General features: G+C 36.0%; 2 protein-coding genes and 1 long non-coding RNA gene across 6 annotated transcripts in view; 2 read left to right on the forward strand and 1 right to left on the reverse strand.

Annotated features, from left to right (window-relative positions):
* Positions 1–26: 26 nt before the first annotated feature.
* LOC139985868 (small ribosomal subunit protein uS8A) lies at positions 27–1,303 on the forward strand. The gene is made up of 4 exons (XM_072000702.1): positions 27–160; positions 558–692; positions 833–998; positions 1,127–1,303. Exons 2-4 carry the CDS (start codon positions 560–562, stop codon positions 1,218–1,220), a joined length of 393 nt encoding a protein of 130 aa, XP_071856803.1. The 5' UTR covers positions 27–160; positions 558–559; the 3' UTR covers positions 1,221–1,303.
* A 521-nt stretch (positions 1,304–1,824) lies between these two features.
* Positions 1,825–20,950, forward strand: part of Sdk (sidekick cell adhesion molecule) — a 43,745-nt gene continuing 24,619 nt past the window's right edge. For 3 of the 4 annotated variants that reach the window (XM_072000651.1, XM_072000652.1, XM_072000653.1), the window contains exon 1: positions 1,826–2,942. In XM_072000651.1, the coding sequence (XP_071856752.1) occupies positions 2,846–2,942 (97 nt within the window). In that variant the 5' untranslated portion in view covers positions 1,826–2,845. Of the gene's footprint in view, positions 2,943–20,950 lie in introns of all 4 variants that reach the window. The other variant, XM_072000650.1, reaches the window with a different exon arrangement.
* LOC139985513 (uncharacterized) lies at positions 12,932–18,991 on the reverse strand. The gene is made up of 3 exons (XR_011799426.1): positions 18,975–18,991; positions 13,519–13,623; positions 12,932–13,352 (listed from the first exon to the last, which is right to left on the reverse strand). It is a non-coding gene; the product is annotated as an uncharacterized lncRNA (long non-coding RNA).

The raw sequence follows: 20,950 nt of genomic DNA on the forward strand, positions 1-20,950 counted from the left end.
TAACCATTGTTGAACCATTATTTAAGTTCAAAGAATTTCAACCAATGGGATACAAGGAAATTTACGTGGCTACTATGGTAACCCTGACTTCCAACTTCTCTTTTTCGGTCAGCTGGTCGAGCGTGTATTTTGCTGTGATAAATAAAATTATAAATCGCAGGTAATCTTAGTTTTTCAAATTCATCCAATGTAAATTAATTATGAATTAGTTTCTAGATTTAATAATTGATTGATCTATAATAATATTTTGCATTTATTATAATACTCAAAAAAGTATGAAGTGGTTAGTGAGATAGTATTGCCTGTTTCATTGTTATTGTTTTATTTCTTATTAAATTTAAGTTGTATTCTTTAAAATTGATTATTATTTTATTCAAGCTTATTGTATCGTATTACTAACGCTTATAAAAATATTAAATTACACATTTTGAATTTCATCCATTTTCTTTATAGGTTATGTTTTATTGACATTTTGAAATACAATTTGTGTATTTTCTAGAAGTACATATAATTTTTAAATACTTACTAAATAACATAAAATTATGTATTATTTTCAGCCATGGTTCGCATGAACGTTCTTAGCGATGCTCTCAAATCCATTAACAATGCTGAAAAACGTGGAAAAAGGCAGGTGCTATTAAGGCCCTGTTCAAAAGTAATCATTAAATTTCTGACTGTAATGATGAGGAAAGGTAAGGCTATACGAATATTTTCTTATTTATGAAGTAGTAAAAGAATTGTTTTATTTTTTAACTTTAATTTCTGACTTTAAGTTCATGTACATATGTAATACATACATGATTTTTTTACCAAATTATTTTTGATGTTCAAGGATATATTGGAGAATTTGAAATTGTTGACGATCACCGCAGTGGCAAAGTTGTAGTAAATCTTAGTGGAAGACTAAACAAATGTGGTGTAATTTCACCAAGATTTGATGTCCCGATTAATGATATTGAAAAATGGACCAACAACCTGTTGCCATCTCGACAGTTTGGGTATGTGTTTATATATATTGAAATTTATAGTGTTATATTTTAGAAAGAGTTTCAGTAAAGAAACTTATGGTTTTGCAATGAGTAGTTTAGTATTTTCATGGTGTAATTGTAATTTATAAATATTTTAGATATGTTGTGTTGACCACAAGTGGAGGAATTATGGATCACGAAGAAGCTAGAAGGAAGCATCTTGGAGGAAAAATACTTGGGTTTTTCTTTTAATGTTTATTTAATTCAATAAAAATTTCTTAATATCCAAAATATTGCTTTTCTATATTTATTAAAATAAAGTAACTATCTTTGTATCTGATTCTTGTTTCCTTATTTTTTTCGAATAATTTACAAGCTTGTTTATTTTTAAAATTTTTACAATAAGAGAAATTAATATATCTGTAGTAATTTATAGTACTATTTATACTTTAATATAGTAGTTCTGTTTCTCAAAATTAAAGGTAAATATTAATGAAAATGTTAAAGAAATATAATAGTAAAAAATTTAATTATAGAGTAACATAATTATTATTTTAACATATTCTGCACAAATTTGAAATGTATATATTTCAAGATACAATAGAAACTATAGTATAATATAAAAAATAATACTTCTACATTGTTTATAATAACGAGTTCCAAACAAAAGTATTTTTTATTTAAAAGTAAATTCCTGTATGCATGTGATAATTTATAGCAAATACCAACCAACGCATTTAACATCCAGAAAACTTCTGATTGGCCGCCGTATCTTTTTGTTGATTGGTTGAACAGCATTAGGGCAGTTCGAGCATGCGCGTGGTTACGATTTCAACTTCACGCCTTCTGTGAACGCTGCCGATGACGGCCAGTCAACAAAACTTTGTAATTCGAACGAAACTCACGGACGGTTCGCATCATGTGTCGCGTCGTGCAAGTTTTTACATTTCGTTAGGGTTTCGTAAATAAAAGTTCTTCGATTGTGTTTTTAATTTGAATAAAAAAAACGTATTAGAGCATTTCTAATAAATTTAACGGTGTTGCCAGGTGTTACCAGGTGAATGTGACCGTTTTGTGCCGCGTTACCTGGGATTTACCTGAAGAGACAACCGTACGGAAGAATGCATGAAAACTTCACTTCTCACGTACATTGCAATCGCTAGAAAAAATAAGTTTCGATAAGAAATATGAAATCAAGTGCGTTGACATTTGGATTTTACTATTTCGAATAATGTACAAATTTACCTGTTCTATGATCGGTGTATCGTTTAATTCTCGTAAAATTCATAATTTTTTTCCCCGTTGCTGCAACAATTCTCGTGTGATCTCATCCGTTAATTCATACATCTTCCGACGATAAGATTACAAAGCTTTGTTTACATTTTTATGATACTGACCACATTTCACGTGTATAATTTCGAAAAATGATGCGGAATGTGAAAATGAACCGCAAGGTAACATCCAACGATACGTAATGCTAATTTTAACGAAGAAGCTTAGGAACTTGAACTATTAAGTCCAAGGTGAAAGAAAAAAGAACCAATTACCGTATTGCATTAAATCAAAAGTCGAATGGAAAACAGTACAGATGCTTCGAGACATTTGGTTTTTCGAAAGGAGGAGGGACTACGAGTGCAAGTAAAAGGAATGTTGTCTCACAGGTGTACGCCGTAATACTCTTCCGTTACGCCTACTAAAAAGAAATAACGCAACTCGAGGCTGAATTCGCACGTGAACTTAAAAATGTGGAGATCGTATAGGAATTGTTGGTACTCGTTTGCGTAACTTCGTCGTGGAATTTGTATGACGTTCCCGGGTTGAAGTGTTAAGGAAGTGGTGCAAGTGGGCAAGAGCGGCGAGGAATTCACCAAAGTAACATGGAGATGCCGTGGAGAAATGCAGTGGCGGACCTGTCGACCTTCCTGTTTGCCGCTGTTTATTTCATTTGGATCGCTGGAAGCGCCTGCGCCACCGGTGAGTTTTCGCGCCCATTTTCATCCCCTTCACCATTTTTTGACTTCCTTCCGCATATATCGCGCACGTGTTCTTTACCCGAACAATTTTTTGCTTAAAACGAACATCTTTTTACTAACTCTGCTATATTCTTTAAGTCAATTTGTACGTGATTTTCTATGGTCAAAAGTTTAGTTTCTCGTTCCAGTTTTTCTGAAGACATTAGAAGTCTTTTTATTTGTTGAAACAAGATTGAAATTGAAAGATAAATATTCGAGGATTGTAGCAAGATTGAAAAAAATACAAAATACTTTTATTTTCTGTTCTACGCTTTGATGTAAGAATTTTTAAATTTCTTTTCTCTCAAAGATAATATCTTATGCATAACTTTACATAATTGCAAAGAACGAAATGGTATGCTAACTACTGATTATTACTATGTATTGCTGTGGGGAATTTATAATTTCATTTACTAAGTGTTATCAATATGAAGCATATTTTTCAGTTTTCGTATTAAACGTATTTGGAGGTGTTACGATACGAAAATGTACGACGCGATTATTGAAATTTATACTGGTGCAGGATTTTTGGATGATAAATCGTGAACTCTCTCTCGAGGTTGCCGGTAATTGCTGTCGTTATTACACGTACGAACTGTATTCGCTTTGTCATGAAACTGGCACGAGAACAGGTTACACACTCGCCGTTACAATATTTGTGACAACGATGAACGTTCAACGTAAGTGCAAGACGACAGAGAATGGAACCAAACGGTTCCTGAAACGGGTCAAGCCTAATTCGCAGCGATTTAAACATCGGGAACATTGCTGAGTAGAGCAAACAATGATTTCTTGGCGTTTGGCCAAATTGCTTTTATCCACGTATCTGCGTATACGTGAATGACAAATGAGCGGATATTTGCCCGAAACGGGAAATTCGAAGCTTCTTCGCAATGTGTATCTCGATTTAACATTAATTTTTTGAACTACGTGCGTTCGGATCTTTGAAACTGATAGGCGTCGAATATTTAAATTTAGAAAATCGTAATTTAAAGAAATTCCCGAAGTGTGGGCGCGAGCCATTGGTGGATCGTGGACTGCTTTTGGATGGGTCGCGTTAAATATTACAATAAGGGATTAATTTACATATTTGTCAGGATAGTATTACTCATTCAGAATCGTTGGATGAACAATTCAAAATCTATTCAGTTAAAGACGATATGAGGATTACTATCGGAGTCTAGTTTCTCTCAACTCGCACATCTGAATCAAATCAATTTTGAATCGTTTATCAATCAATTCTCGATAGTAATTACATTTTGCGTAATCTTCGGGTTGATTGTAATTATTGTTTCTGAAAATGGGCCTCGTCCCATAAAAGTTTGAGAGAAGCCTTAAATAATTAAATCTAGAACAAAAGAGGGTCTTTTAATACAATATGACTATTTAATATCGAGCGTATTCTACGTTACAATAAATTCCAATTTAAATTAGGTCTTTGTATTTGCGTGAAATTTCTTACGCCCAAGTGACCTAATACAGTGTGTAGTTTCGCTCTATTATGGAATTAATTGTGCAGTTATATGATTTATTGCGACGGTATCGATGAGTAGCCGTTCCTAGTGGCAGTATAATGCGCTTCATTACGAATGGTATCAAGGACAGATTGCACGCGTAACGTCGTTAAGTGGATTCTCGTTAATGGACCATAAGTTGTTTTATACGGTAGAACAACCGCCAAATGCCGCCGCGGATTTATGCTCTGTTCTTATGAGTGCATGTATTAGCTTAAAAGAACAGTCGCGAACATTACTTTATACACTACGATAACTCCGCGGAAGAAATTGTCGATTTAAATTTTTAGACGACAATTTTTACATATCAACAATTTTTCTATTTTATCGTGTTTAATGAAAATATTTTTTTTTTTTTTTTGTTACTATTACTGAAATGAAAATATATTTTGAAATAATATTATTCCAAGTTAGAACACCGATTATTTACACGGATTGTACGATAATAAAGTAGCATGCTTCCTCTAAAGCATTTTATCTCGAATAAACGCGGAGGCAATACTCGTGCTTACACTGTGCCGGAAATTCGTTTATTAAAACAGTGGAGAAATTGGGGCAGATTTTCCTACGATATGGCGGCGACATTATTTATCGCAATACACGTATGAGGCGAGACCATGGCACGTGCTGTATGTATTCTTTCGGATCGTCAACCAAAAGGTCAACGGTTTAACTTCGTTCACACAATTGGCCGGATTAACGTCGTAATAAATCTCAATTAGAGTGGCTCCTACGCTCCCGTGTATGGGAGGGACGGATTTTCGCGGATTTTTATTTTCCTTCCTTCACATCGCGTTTCAAAGGAACCGACCAAGGATTTCCATGTGAATCGATACAGGTGCCACGATTCCAATTCATGGATGTATATGCACAGTAATCCTAAACTGGTTTCTGAATAATTTAACAAAAATTTAACCTGATACAAGCTAAATTTCGAAAGAAAATAATCGGAGTGGTGTAAATGTTTGGAGCAGCTTGCATGATGCTCCAGTTGCCTAAATTCGTCCCCTATCTCTTCTTATCGACGGCGTGGTATATCAATGGATGGTGTTGTTTAAAGAAAATTTAATCAATGATTGACTGTCTTTGCTATACGAAGCTACGCCTGCGTCGGTCAGATATAAAATGAAAAGTCTGGAACGAAGATGGTAACATTCCTTCAGACTTACTTTTAGTTTTTCGACATCTAAATTATTTAATAGCATTCAAAAGACTAATTGCTATATTTGCTACTGCATGAACGGTAATGAAATTTGTATACTTTGTACATTCTTATAAATATTCGCGGTCTAACAATGAGCAGTCTATAAAAGAATATAGGATCACGTGCATCGGTGTTAGCTACATATGTAATCAAAATGGTATACGGATGCACGCTCTTTAATACTAATTATCGATGGTAGAGTAGTACGTACACGCGAGCCGAATGTGTAGCTCACTCAGGTATGCTTCTTCATTACTCACTGGTGGATAATAATAGATTACTTTCTGACTGAATCTAAAAGAATGCAGGAAAAAAAAAATGCGCAAACTATTTAAAGACAGAGGAAAAACGCGTTTTTCTTACTTTTACGTCTTATTCTGGTAACTGGAAGTAAGTACTTTAATTCTTTCAAGACGAATTTTTCTTTTGACAATGAACGTAATAATGTAACGAGCTATAATACACTGTATGGTATGGTTGGTAACTACATATGCACTTAGTGAAGTGAATATGTTAGGCGAGTTAGCACAACCATTTATTAAACGCTCAAACTGGTGTCATAATACTCTAAACATTTACCAATTCTTTTATCTATGTTGTTTAAAACATTCAGCGGTATCGTAGGTTAATCATACGTAACGGTCTATTATACACCATGTTTTCTTTTATTCCATACATATTTACTTAACAATATAAAATATGAAAGCGTTAAGCTCTCAAAAAGTTAACAATTTATTTATATTATATATTATTAATTAATTTGGTTAGCAGTTTATTTTAGTATATAAAACAGAACAAGCCCGTGTATAATTTATTATATCATTCAAGATGTAATTAATGATAATTAGAATACAGCCTGTGTATAACTTATTCAGATATATAGGAATAAAATCATAACATATAGGGCAGAATTTATTTCCAATAGAAATGAAACGACGTGTAAAAAAGAAGGTTTCAAAACAAAAAAATTATTACATGTATATTCAAGAGATTATCAATCCGAGTAATGATCGTCTTTCTTAGTGCTTAATATATCTGAGTGCTAAAACAGCGTCCATTACCATGCCTAATAATTTCTGAAAGAGCAAAGAACTATTCTTGCGACCCTTCATCGTTTTCATTTTAACACCACCTCGACACGATGAAACAACGGGCAATGGCTCCGATTAAAAAGCAGAGAGAACGCATACATACGACTGTATAGCTTCACAGTCAAATTTTCCACTGTAGAAATACTGTGTACGCAAAATTGGTATATATTTCGTATACGCGTCGCAAGGAAAACGAGTGTTCTCGTGTTTCCAGGTCGACGGTCGACATGATGCAGTCGAGTAAAGAGTATACGAGTGCATTCTGGTGTAAAGGTAAATTGGCGAACGATTCGTAGGGAAAAGAACACACGGCAACCAAGCCGAGGTCTCGTGTTTAAAAACGCGACCGGTAGTGTGTTTAACAATCCTTAAATACGATGGAAGAGAAAAAGTACGAATTATCAGAATCTATTTCTATCTTTTCCAAGCTTTTAAAAGGCTTTGTAATGTCATTGTTTCGAGGAACGTATGCTGATTTTTTCGGCCATTGTATCTCATTTCCTAATAGAACGGTTTTTCGAGAGTTTTTTCAAGATGGAATTGATTTTGTAGGCTTGAGGACCAATTATAGCGTAAAAGGATAAAAAGTTTTGAGATCTTCTTAATATAATAGAGTTCCATTTCTTTGAACCTATCGATGAAACGCGAAGATATGTAAATCAGCCATAATTTCCTTATATTTTCTTCAAAATTAGTAACAGAATAAAGCAATCGCCATATTCAAATTTCATTACAGCAATTTTAATATCATGCTATTTATCAGAAATTCTACAACACGGAGATCAAGCATTAGCTAATACCCGTTTTGCCATAAAATTCGCATAATAACAACGACTTCCTTGTAATTTTCTTGAAATTAGGAAGTTTTTTTAACGGAAGGGAGCGCAATTTCTTCGAAAATGAAGCAAGAGCTGTAACAAAAAACTTCATCTGCGTTGCGACAGTAATTACCATTTTCACGCGGCCCTGCCGTGTGCTCCAACTTTGCGAAGATATCAAACGATCTACATACTTCGCTCTGAAAACGTTCGTTTCGCGATCCCACCGCTGCGTTGGTAATGACTTCCTGCTTTCGCAATGCAAACGATCCGCCCGCGATCAACGATACGAAAGCGAAGTTACACGACATCACCCCCAATGTGGAGAGTAACGGTTGGACGATCATTAAATTATTATTATTATGGACGGAGAAAGAGTGAAAGAGACAGAGGAAGGGGTGATTACACGTAATATGGCGGAGTATCGGATTCGGTGGATCGACAGGAAGAGAAGATTTCTCATGTTTCCAGTTCGTTGTGGTCGCCACGATACTGGATGGTCCAGAGCTGTGGGATTAACCCTTTGCACTCGGAGAAACATTTCTAATTTGCTGCCTGCTGCTGTCCTTGAATTTTTTAAGCCTCAGTTTCATTTTAGTTTCAAATTGTTTTGTGCAATGTATTTCGCGTTGAATAAATTGAGAAAATTTTCTGTTTAGTAACAAGAATGCTAAAAAATTTAAGTATTTAAAATAGTAGAAAATTCAAGCATAGAAATTAAGCAGTTAAATATTATTTGACGAAGTTTTCCAAGTATTAAAACTACTATTAGTTTTCCAAGTATATAAATTTTGAAATATCCTGTGTTATCTATAGGTAAAAGACCATACGTTCGGTAACCTGTGCCGTGTAAAAGGTAAGCGTTTGGTGGTATGAGTAGCATATAATGCCAAGAAAGGTATCTATCACTGGCGTCAGCTTAAACCGTAGTACAATAGAGGACAAGGGCCTTTACCTGGTCTTCGAGCACCAGCTCTTCCTTTCGTGTATTGGCCTCTGTTCCACTCTACCATTTTCTACAGCGTCCTATTCACCTTCACCAGGTATCTGCCCTTTTTTCCTGGCAAGGTATCGGCCAGCGATGGCTACGAACGAATTTTAAAATCATCTAGATTGATCCTGTCTTTGTCGTGTGTACGTTAGTTTAATTATTAATTCCGTGACAAAAGAAGATTCTTTATCAGACACTTTATGAAAGATGCCCTCGTCCTATTATTTTAAAATTTCATGAAATTCAATAATTTACGATTAAAAGATATTGCGAAGAATAAAATCTATCGATTTTCATTCTTCAATTGACCACTCGTACGAACAGACAGAGAGAGGTTACGTTTTATAATAGATAAATTGCCGTTATGTATCTACTTAGGCTATTTGTTATTCGACAATTGCTCCCTTTAGCCTCGTGTCTTTCGTTATGTTAACTGCTATCCTATCATCGTCAAATAGTTTCGTATTTTGCAAATCATACATTGCACTATTGTTTCTTATTGTAACGTTAATACGTAAGCAATATGGACAATTATAACATTTGCGTCTCACGTGTTAATAAAATTTGGAAAGTTTGACGTGATAAATGTTCAAATACTTTCGTGGATCAGTGATGAACGAAGAGAGGTCACGAGATGCGAGATATCAAAATGCAAGGTAAATAACATTGGGTCGCGAGATATTTCGTCGAAGATCGTAAAAGAGGTTAAAGATCGGAACCTAGATCGTTCCATAGCGCTTTACCATCCGTACGAGAATCTCTAGGCTCGTTGTCCACGTGTAGTGCGTTGCTGTTGCCCCACGGCGACGAAGAATACGTGTATGAATGCCTTTGCTCGTCGGCCGGATGTCCCCCTCTCCTTTCCCTTCCTTTTATTTCTTCTCCGCATCATCTTCATTATCGTCATCTTTCTCCGTATAGCGGATAGCGGGCCAATTCGCCCTTCAGCATGTTAAAACTTCCTCTTCGTTTCCATGAAACGACCAAGTTTTGCGTTTCCGATTGCTTTTGTACCTTCGTCGACGTAGTGGTCGATGAAAGTACAGCCCGCTATTGGATCTCGCAGGAATGTTTCAACTGCAGTTTTTGTCTTTGGTTTTATTCGTTTCATTCTTTGAGTGGAACTAAGCAAATCGTTTGAAAATCAAACCTAAACGTAACTTTGTATAAAATGGCTTTACTTTCAAATTAACTTTACTATACTGTCGTCTCTGTTCTGTTCTGTCTTCTTCCTCGGAGAAAGAATTTCGATTCTTGTGAAATTTCTAATTTGATTGCGAACGAATCGTAAAAATGATTACATACTATGCAAGCGAGGGAAGCAAGTTATGGAACTAATAATAAGCTTTTCTAACGATGCCGAGTTGCGAGTAAAGATCTCACCTCGTTCCCATTGGAATGTTTCGTACGAACGCGAAGATATGAGAAAAGTTGCTGAACAGAACGACAAACGTTTGTGTTTCAAAGAACGGAGCGATCTACATGCCCTAGAATCGTTTTTGGGTCGTGTATTTGATCTCGAAATGAACCTGTATCCTTGCATACATCATTTCGCCCCGTTGTGGTACATGAATGCACATGACACATTATTTAACATTAAAACAATCAATCTATAACGTACAAAAATATTATATATAAATAATCATAATTAAATCATTATGATGACATAACATTTTTTAAATATCTTTTAAATTAATCAATTTCCGACTATTAATCATTTTATTAACCAAAATTTCTTTTTTTAACGGAATTCTAAATCGGTTCATTCATCATTGATTCATCGAGTGAAAACGATTACGTACTACCTGCCTGTCCGTTTATCGTTGATCAAATGAAAATGTGTTGCATCTGCTTCAAAACGCTGGAAGCAGGAACGTTTGTGTTATTATTATCATGGTTTCGTTTATAATGTATACAGGACTGTTTGTTCAGATGGTAACAATCGATTGAAGCGGCGGAAAGATAGTATATCACGGAGTGCTGAATTTTACTTTGCCGCTATAGCTACTAATTTCTAACTTTTCGTATCAGTTTATGCCTGTTCAACCTTCCATTTTGAGGTGAACTTTATTACAGGTTTCGAGTTGCCTATTTTAAATTCTTTATACGTTTATCCTGTCGGTTTATTCGGGAAAATAAAATCATTTTTTGAATTTGTTGAATGTGTTAATACTTCTACGAATGTCTAAAATTCGTTGAATTCAGTTGAGTAATTTTACGAAATGTCAAAATTTTGTTCTTACTTCCACTTATTAGACTTAAATTCAATACTTCTAGCACGATCTATAAATTTATACAAGATCTAAGAAACGTATTTACAATAGCTGAAATGATATTCACAAATGGGTAATGTCAATTAATTAACGAAACGACCTAGCAAGCATCTACCAACCTTCGTTCATAGAATGTGTACACGATTTTCGTGTTTTCCCATCCCTCGGCTTTCATTAGAACTTGTCTCTGATGTTGTGGAAGTGTAACAAGAAATGACCGTTTCTTTCGTAGCGTTCGAGTCATCGTTTGCCATAATTCCCATTATTATTCTCGCTAGGGTCGTCTAAGCGCGTAAAGAATCGAGCCAAGGCGGTTCTGTCGTCTCATGGTAGCCGGTGTAGAGGCCACTGACCGCCCCCGGCAAGGCTTTCTCATCTTCCACTTCTTCTTTTCGGTTTTGTTCTCCGTGAAACACGAAGAGAGAGAGAGAGAGAGAGAGAGAGAGAGAGAAAGAGAGAGAGAGGAGCACGTGTGCTGCGTGCCTTCGAACGCATCGACGCACGTAAGTGGCCCCGGTGCAGGTCGATTGAGACGAGCTCTCCTCTTTATGGAAGAATAGGCAACTGCCTAGAATGACGGATTCTACGGACAGTGGATTCTATTCACCGGGAACAGTAAAGTCAGGATCAGGTTTTTCGCTTTTAGTGCACTCCTTGCAGCGTCCAACGTTGGTTTATTCTTTGGTTAGCTCATAGAGTAACGTCATGGTCGAGGTATAAACCTGGACAAAATGGCTTTTACGCTTTCGATTTCGTGGAATGAATCGATCCGAATAATGTCTTGAAACTTTACCATATCTCTATGCTCTGAATCACGTACGATATTTTATTCGATTTTATTTATGTTCGATGATTTGGAAAATTGTTTACAGATTGATTATAGTTCCGTACTTTTGTATAAACTACTTGAATTACTCTGGGTAAGCTATGGTCAAGCTACTTGAATTAATCTGAATAAAATAAAACGGCCAAGTTTTAGATAATAAAAAGGACGCAACGTATGCGTCAGTAGCGAGGAATGAACTTGAGAACAAAGAAATAAATCTAACATTTCATATTCTAACGTTTCCATTTTCCTTTAGATCGCTTTAGGTGACCGTAAAAACTTGGTAACGACCAGAGAGATAAAAATTACACTTCAGGCCAGTCGCGTCATAGCAGGTCTATCTTCTCGCGAAAAGAATCACTTTACATAACGTTAAAACCGGCGTGGAACATGGCCGAGGTTTAGCTGATCTTGCATTTGCCACGTTGTTCTATCTCTTTGACTTGGAAATGAACAGGGAAGCGGAGGATGAAAATGTTTCGACGAAAATCCAAGGATTACACGTGCATCGTTTAATTCCTCGGCTATAATTCCTTCGCGTGAACCGGTCAGTGAATCGTGACCGATTCGCTTTTTGAAACTTTCGTTTCGTTCCTGAACGAAAGCCCCTTGCTACTCTTGTGAAATTTTTACACTGATCGAAGAAACAAATTCGGTGTCATGATGTAATCCATAGATCGGATCTGTATGTAAATTTACAGCTTTGTGAACGCAATAAAATAGAAGGCAAATAGAAATTAAATTTTGTTTAATTACGTAGCACGAAGATTAAGAAGATATCTTCAATGCAATTTTCTGGTCATTTCCTGAAGTTTTACTTGGAGTTAGAAAGGATAGGATCAACTTCGAATTTTATTCGTTCGATCGTTTTATCAAAAATTCTTTGCGTTTACTTACGTCAACTTATAGCAAAATCTATTTAACATCCTGAAATAGTATAAAGCAGTAGACTTTCGAGCTATGACTAAACCAGACTCGAACGATTCCTTGGGTATGCTATACGGACAGTGACTCGATTCAAAGGAATCCTTTCAAGACCCTCGATAGTCTGAGTCGACCATTGCCCGTTGAGCCTTTGCAATACGAAGAAATCAAGCTTTCAACAGATACGAAGAATCTAATGACGTATCCACGCAGATTTTTCAATTAACTGTAAGAACGGAAATAGAATATCCTGGTCGATTCGACCAGCATGAAACATTCATGAAATTACAAATATTCTTTTGCGAAGTGCAATGGTAATATAAATTTATTAATAATTAATTCCAAAATATGAGCTATTTATATGTACATGCCTTATACGTATATGTTATGCCATTATTATATTTCTCTATTTCTCAATTTATGGTTGTTTCATACTGAAACTAGTAATATGCTATAATATCAATTTGACGACAACTTTTTCCTTAGCATTTAATCTCCTTAATATGCAAATTAAAAAATAATACGTAAAAATAAAAGAAAGCAAGAGTTTCGCAGAAACATTTTCTTTCCTTTTCCATCAAATTACCTCTTGGTGCCTCGCCAATTGTATTCTTCCATCCAGTTCCATTCGCTGCATACCGATGTAAGGATGCAATAATCGTATCGAAAACCTCTCTCTTTCTCCTCCAATGGAAATTTATCGTCCACGTGTTGTTCGTTATGAAACCAGCCTACCAAATGGAAAAAAGTGAACGTTTTTAAAGCGTGCTTGTGCCCTCCTCGATTAGGAAGAAGGTTCCGTTAGGACTAGGAGACCCTTCTCTCTTCCTCTTTGTCGGGGACGCGAAGATAGTGAAACGCGTGACCTGCCGTTTTTCTCTAGTATTTGATACTCACACGCATTATATTTAGTCGTCAGCGTGCAGCTTTATTGTTTTAAGATCTTTCGAAGCGAACGACCTACGTGTCACGTCTCGTTTCCAGCTTTTTCTGCCTGTTCTTCTTCCTTTCGTTGTGGGTCACTGCTAAACAGCCGCTACTCGCGAGATTCGCGAAGTTATATCGAAAGATTTCTGTCCCTCTCACTGGGTGTTCAAAGAGCGAAATAGAGATGCAAAACGAAGAAAAGGGGAGAATAGAGGAAAACGACTGTGCGGAAGAGCGAGGGCGATCTCTTTCAGCCTGGCTCTATAAGCTTCTTTCAACCGGGCGAAGCCCAGGCTATCAAGACGGTCTTAAACAGCTCTGAAATTCATGACTCGAGAGTGGCGAGCACCGAACTCTGCTTGCTGATCTTCCATGTTTTCGCATACGGTCAATGGAATGATTTATTTCAAAAACTGCGTAACATCAACTGGATATTTACTTGTTTGATTTTGTTTGTTGACCCGTTTGCTGCTTCATTCGGATTCTCGTTGCTATTGTAGATTACGTTTTTACGTATTTATGTTTCACATCTTTTTATCGAAATGAAAATTTGCTTAATATAACGGAGTTACGCAAGTAATTTTCTTCAAATTAGTTCGAAAAGAAAGAAATGATGTCGCAACTTTTAGTTAATATCCTGTAGTATACGAACAAACTTGTGGAGTCACCGTAGTCGAAGTAATCTAATTCTATACGTGGCTGTTTTTTAAAGGACCAAGTACCACTCGCACGAAGTACTTTGGTCTTTTTATTTCTAACGAATTACGGTGCATGCTTTTCAGAAGATGGAAGTATACTTAACTAACGTTCATACGTACGTGCATTTGTGAGAATTAGCGTAGATCTGCTGTTACGCGTAAGAAGATCGGATGTATTTGCAGATTTTTCACACAGCCGTTTCGTTTTGCATTACTTCTGTATAGATTTTTATATTTAGATTATTTTTGTGTGAAAAATTAAGAAATTTAAAACTATCAATTAATACGTAGGCATGTTTATACATAATGTATGTTTGAACTAAAAATATTCTACCAATCTTTTTGTATTTTCTTCCAGTCGCGGGGAGACGCGATCGCGATGAAACGCGTCAACGGGAGTCGTAAATTCCCGTTACGATTATAACAATCGACACCGCGAACAGGTCGATCCCCTTATTTTTTGTGGGACAATAGGGGTGTTTGTTGTGTAATAAAACTGTAGTCAATAGTTCTATAATATATATATTTTCAATAACTTATTACCCTTAATATTGCGTCGTCTAAGTATATAATATATTAACTTGATGTCGCGTAGACCGTAGTGAGAATGATCCTGTTATTGGATCAGGAGTTGACTGACTTCATGAGATGACTGACTCTCCACTCTTGTCATTACGGAGGAAAGCTCGGTATAGGTGTGTTGTTCTAACGAAGAAAGCGGATTCGTAGCTCACGCTTTTCGTCAGTAAGAGTGAGGGTGCCGATCTGTGATGCCCATTGGTTCTAGTCCTCATTAATGAATGATGATAGGAGGAGAAAACCTCCTACCATCGTTGCTAGTGGATGTCATTATTCCTGGAAAAAACCAGTTTTTTCATTGTAGAAATATCCGATTTCCGTCAGGTAAATACTGCTTTCTCCGTAATTTAATAGAGCATAATAAACCTAAGGACTACGAGTTAGCCATAAACCGAAAATATTTCTAGGATTCGAAATTCCTTCAGGGAAAATAGATTAAATTAAGAGCATTACTAACAAGTAATTAAACCAAAAATTTAAGGTTTATAGAGGGTCGAACTAGCGGCATATGTGCCGCTGTCAGCCAGGCAGTGAATGATGGCGTGCTGATTATTTCACGCGACGTAACACTTTTATTACAATATATTTCTGTAATCCTCATCTATTAGATTATAATCCCTAAGCAATTAAGCGCGTTAATAAATTAACTAAAATTTTAATATCGAATTCAATATGGTAAATAATGCTCACTGGAAAAAATATTCAAATGTGGGTTTCCTGGTCTTCAAGATTCATCAGAAAAAAATTTAGTTGAAATCAACAACCTCATATCTATGATTTTTTGTCTTCAAAGTATTATATCTCTTTAAAAAAAAAAATAGAGATATCACATAGCATTCCTCGTATTTTATAAATAGCGTCCGTTGTAGAAAAATTATTATCAAAGATGGGAATGAACTAATACATCATTCGGTTTCCTGATATTTCATAGATAACATTCATCATAGAAAAATTATCAAAGATAGAAATTAATGTCGAAACATCACCCAAATTCCTTTGTCATAATAAGCAGTATTAAAATCAGAAATTATCATTAAATAAAAAGTTATCAAAGTTAAAATTTAATAGAAGCAGCCATATATTTTATCCAAATTAGTCTGTTAGTTCATTGTTTCCACGACTGGTAATATTCCAACAGAATCCTCATATTTCCATTAAATGATGCTTCTTTATACATAATTACAAGACTTAAAGCCTTTTTGTGCCTTCGTGTTCCGCCGTTGTTGCCAGAAGCAGTATAATGCGTGAAAAGTGAAAATAGCCGGTGAATGGAGTAGTAAGTACTACGTTGCCAGTGCGTACCTATACGCTCAAGGTCTCTATCACTAACGGAAATGCTCGGTTACTTGAGCACGACTACGAAAGGACATTAAAAGTGTTACAGTTTCACCGGTTTATTAGATATGTAACATCAGACAGTGAACCTCACTTTCAAAGACGATGATTAAACACCTTCTTCCCAGCTCCATTACATACATAATAAGTGTATAAAGTTAGATTAAAAATAAATCATAAACTTAGAATGTAAAAATCGGTCGTTTTATTTGATATGTGTTGCTACACAGATTTTAACAAGATGTCTTCATTAATCCCTTCAGTGAGAAATTTATTAAGATTTATTGTGAATTTAGAAAAATGTATTTATTGTACTATTTAGATGTATAACAATAACTTCAATTTCAGCGTATAATAATCTCCGCGTAGATAGCACTCTCTGTTCAAAATATCTTATTCGTATGTAACATCAATAGGAACGAAGTGAAATAAAATGAAACGAAATGGGCACTGTTTTCGTAAACTTGGCCACGCGAGTACAATTGATTCTGCAATCGTAGTTCGCAGTTTGTACACTGTTATTACCGCACAGCGCATACCATACTGTAGCTACTTTTACCACGATACCGCGTTTCCGGTACCCCCTTCAACTTTGCAATATACCTGCCGTGAACTGAGTGATAAAGTGTGTACCAACGTTGCAAGCTTTCCGCTTTTCTTTTTTAAGAAACTTTTGTGTTGTGCGATTTCTTGCTCGTTGCTTACCTTTCTTATTCCTCACAATGCGAGCTGAATGCAAAGAAGGTAAAATAGCAAATTTGACCAACAACTCTCAGTTGAGGTATTTTTTGATCGAGAATCTTTGACATTAGCGTCTTCAAGCATTTTTGGATTAGATGTTTAATTCACTGAATACAGACTATTGTTGAACATTGTTATATTCGCATCGAATGATTGTGGGAAATTTCATGTTCTTTTCATCTTTTCCCGTTTTCTCCTCGTCGTTTTCCAACGGCTATCGGAGAAAGTTTCTCTCTTCGACCATCAATGTGGCAAATCATGCAGCTGCAACTCGCAGATAACATCGTAACAATTGTGTAACACTTTGTTACACGGGTACGAGATTCCGTTAAGAAATTCAACTATAAATTACTTTTGCGAACGCCTTCGACAAATTACCCGTGAAGTCATTCAGTTTAAGTGTAACTGCGATAATTTACGAGCCGTACAGCTTCTACAAACTAAGGCTTAAGAAACCTTCCAGTGCTCGAGTTTTTTACTTCATTCTGTAACTGACGATAATGCTTTGTCTACCAGGTATTTTATCAAAATTAGTAAAAATATTTGATACAATCAATTTGCAGTGAAACATCTTTGTAAGAAGCCAGTTCTTCGTAGAATGTTGAAAATATGTAAAATTGATAATAAAACGACGAAACTTACTTAAGATTCTAATGACTTTGGAAAACCTTGCAAAAGTCACTAAATTTTTAAGTGGAAAATTCTACTAAATTCTAATTTCTTATGCGTATTCTAATTGACGTCAAAATAAATATACATGCATTTAAAATCAAAGTTTAAATAAATCCATCGAGAGCCAATTAAATTCAATAACAGGTTTCAAATTCCAGAAAAATCGTTGGCAGTTAAATAGTTAAGGAAGGTCTTCCTGGAACCCTTAATGAACACCTTTCAGTTTCTTAGTCACATATCGGCTCGGATAGGTATTTCCTGTACCGTCGGACGAAGGGATTACAGTCTCGTGAAAGGGTTCCGCGAACGAACGAACTCTCGTGGTATGATCGTCTCTGGCGTTCTTGACCGAGCAATTTGTAGAATACGCGCTCGTGTATATAACGCGGTCCCATCGGCGAGCCCGAGAAACGAACGACGCGGCTAGAGAAACCTGATGAGGGAAAAAGAGAAGGTCGAGACGAGCAGCGAGCCAAGTTCGCGAAGGTAAAATGTGGAAAGAGAGGTCGAAGAAGCCGTGAAAGAAGAAGAATAAAAGGGGACCCAGCCAGGACGGTTGTGGATCAAGGAGAAGGGATAGGAAAGACTGGTTGAGAAACTGCTATCACAACGACCGCGACGCTTTGGACTCTCTGTACACGGAGACATAACCTAACTTAACCCAACGGCTTGTCACTCTGGAATCTTCCTTATGTGTCTTTACTACCTTCATGTAAATAATTCTTTTACAGCAAAGTGGTCTAAGGGGATGATCAGACGTATCTACGTTTTATTTTAGAAATGTTTGAAAATGTAGGGAATGTATATAACGGTATCGTAGCGTTCGAGTTTCTTTAACGATCATATAGTATCTATTTTCTTGCGAGTATAACGATACATTCGCTGTCTTAAGAAAGTACAGAATTTATAACGTATGATTTATATTACAGAGATTATATTACAATTTCTGCATTGCGTTCTGAATAATTTTGTTCCAAGCATTCTGAGCACTAATCCTGTATTACTTTTCTGCCAAAATCAAAGTGATCTTTCAGTCTCTGGTTGAAAGTATCAGCTACGTTAATCATTTTTGCCTAAACGCGTATGTAAGTACGTGAACTCATCGACTATGTCGATAACTTACAATTAGATTGAACGCGTATATGGGTTCATCGTCCGCGGATGGTTAAAACATAGTCAGTTGTTTAATTTGATAGCCAGCAGAACGTCATAGCTGGTGAATGTACGAAGGTTCTTTGTGGAAAGTACGGCTCAGCTTAGCCGAACTTAATTTAACGAGTCGACCACGCGGAAACTCGTCCAGTGTCCAGGTACTTGTAAGGACACTCAAGACGAGCCACGAAGCATGCAGCGAGCCGTGTGCCAAATTGGACTCGGTTGCCCTCCTCCTACCGTACGAACCTGCCAGTTCTTCTTCCGTTAACCGTGCGAAATGAAATTAATCTAATGAATAAGGGAACCTGCCTTTCTGATCGTGTTTCGCGGTGCATAAACGACAAAGAGAACGTGGAAAGTAGAAAAAGAAACGTAATTTTCTAACAGTACTGGAGATGGACAGTATTGCGCAATTCATATTAGGTCATTTGTCCATTTTGTGTATATGTGTATTGGTCAGAACGATGAGGCTGTATTATTATACATAACTCAGTCGAATAGAGGTAAAAATAATAAACTCGAAAATAGTAAAAAATCGAAAGACTTTCTACTTTTCAATTTCATTCGACACATTTGCCTTTCACGTCCGCTTTGTCACCGTGACGTTGTAAAACAGGATCTGCTCAAGGCTACGAAATGGGATGGCTCGATTCAAAGGGTAATCTTCCGCCACTTATGTCTTCGTGCGTCCTTCGAATGTCGGTAGGAATTCACGCAGCATAGCACGAACGTGAATAATAATTGGCTAAAGTAAATGCAGTATTGTATGTTGGGATGAGGGTACTGGTAGTTTAAACGTCACCCGTAACGCGAAGCAAATGTTGTATAATAATGTAGTGAACTGTAACATGGGTGAAACAATTTTTATTATTATATATAATTTATATTATATATAGATTGAAATTTTATCCTATTGAGTTTCGCTTTAAAAAATATGTTCATGTATTTCCACTTCAGGAACGAACAGTTTTTTCTAATCAGTCAGAGTGTATAAAGAATTTTATAAAGACATGACGTAGATGCCGATTGTTGTTACACTTGATCGCCTTCTAGTTTTTATTTCACTTTTACTCGAGCCAGTTACAACTTACGCAAGTTGATAAAACGGTCAGTTAAGACTACGAGAGCGATGAACTAATTCCAATTCAAGAAAGTGCAATAACCGTTATATAGATACACGAGCTAATCGTATCGATCGACCTTATGTAACACGGAACTTTGATTTCAGTGTCTAAGCTCGGTACAATCGGCCCTATCAAGCGTTTAAACCTTGTTTATCGCTGAAAAGAAATTCCATCGATTGTCGTTAGAACTACGAAAGTGTCCGATTATATCAATTGTATAATATTGAAAAATTCGTTAAAAAATTACTCGAGAATTCATTCCATTTCCATTTATTATTAAGCATACTTGTATCGAGGGTCGAAAATGTAATAAAAACGAATTGAATTTATAATCGAATTCAATTTGAAGAAATTCCAACTTTACTTTTAACTTATGAATTTCAGAACTGGATATAAATTAAAGATTATAGCACTATATTATAAACAGCTATTTCCTATTTCATTGCAAAACTTGTATCTTGCTGCAACACGATTATTCCCACATAAATAATGAGAAGAAACTCTTCTTCCTTTATTGCGTCTAACAATCATCATGGGAACAAAAGAAAACAATCAATTTTATAATCAAACTTGACATTCTTCTCCTACTGTATGGTTATTATAGAGATATAACAGATTTCTGTTATGTATTATAAATTTATGTGATAGATTAGATTCTTAAATACTGAAGAGAGTAGACCTTTCTTTAATAAAATCATTTTCAATTCTATTATTCTCATTCACTACCGAGACGAGCAACCCAATTATCGGTTTTATCTGCAGGCACAGGGAAGATAATCGGCTGATCCTCGAATCTTCTTTAGAAGAAAAAAAAAACAGGCCTGAAACGTGATTAAACGATCGTTCGATCGAAAGAAAAAAAGAGGAGAAAGACTGCCGTGACTCGGTAGTGCAAAAATGATAGCGTGCACAGCGTTTCCTCCCTTCTCCTGAAGGATTTCCCTTCAAAGGGCTTCTTTCTCTCTAGGTCGAACACGCGATGCTTACAAATTTACGTTCCATTTACATATCACGAACCGCCAGCTGCCTCGTTCCAGCCGATTGTTCAATGAACTTTAAACACTTTGTTTCACGCTGCATCTCTCTGCCCGTTCTTCA

The sequence above is a fragment of the Bombus fervidus genome, chromosome 3 (assembly GCF_041682495.2).
Source record: "Bombus fervidus isolate BK054 chromosome 3, iyBomFerv1, whole genome shotgun sequence".
In the NCBI taxonomy this organism is placed as follows: Eukaryota; Metazoa; Arthropoda; class Insecta; order Hymenoptera; family Apidae; genus Bombus; species Bombus fervidus.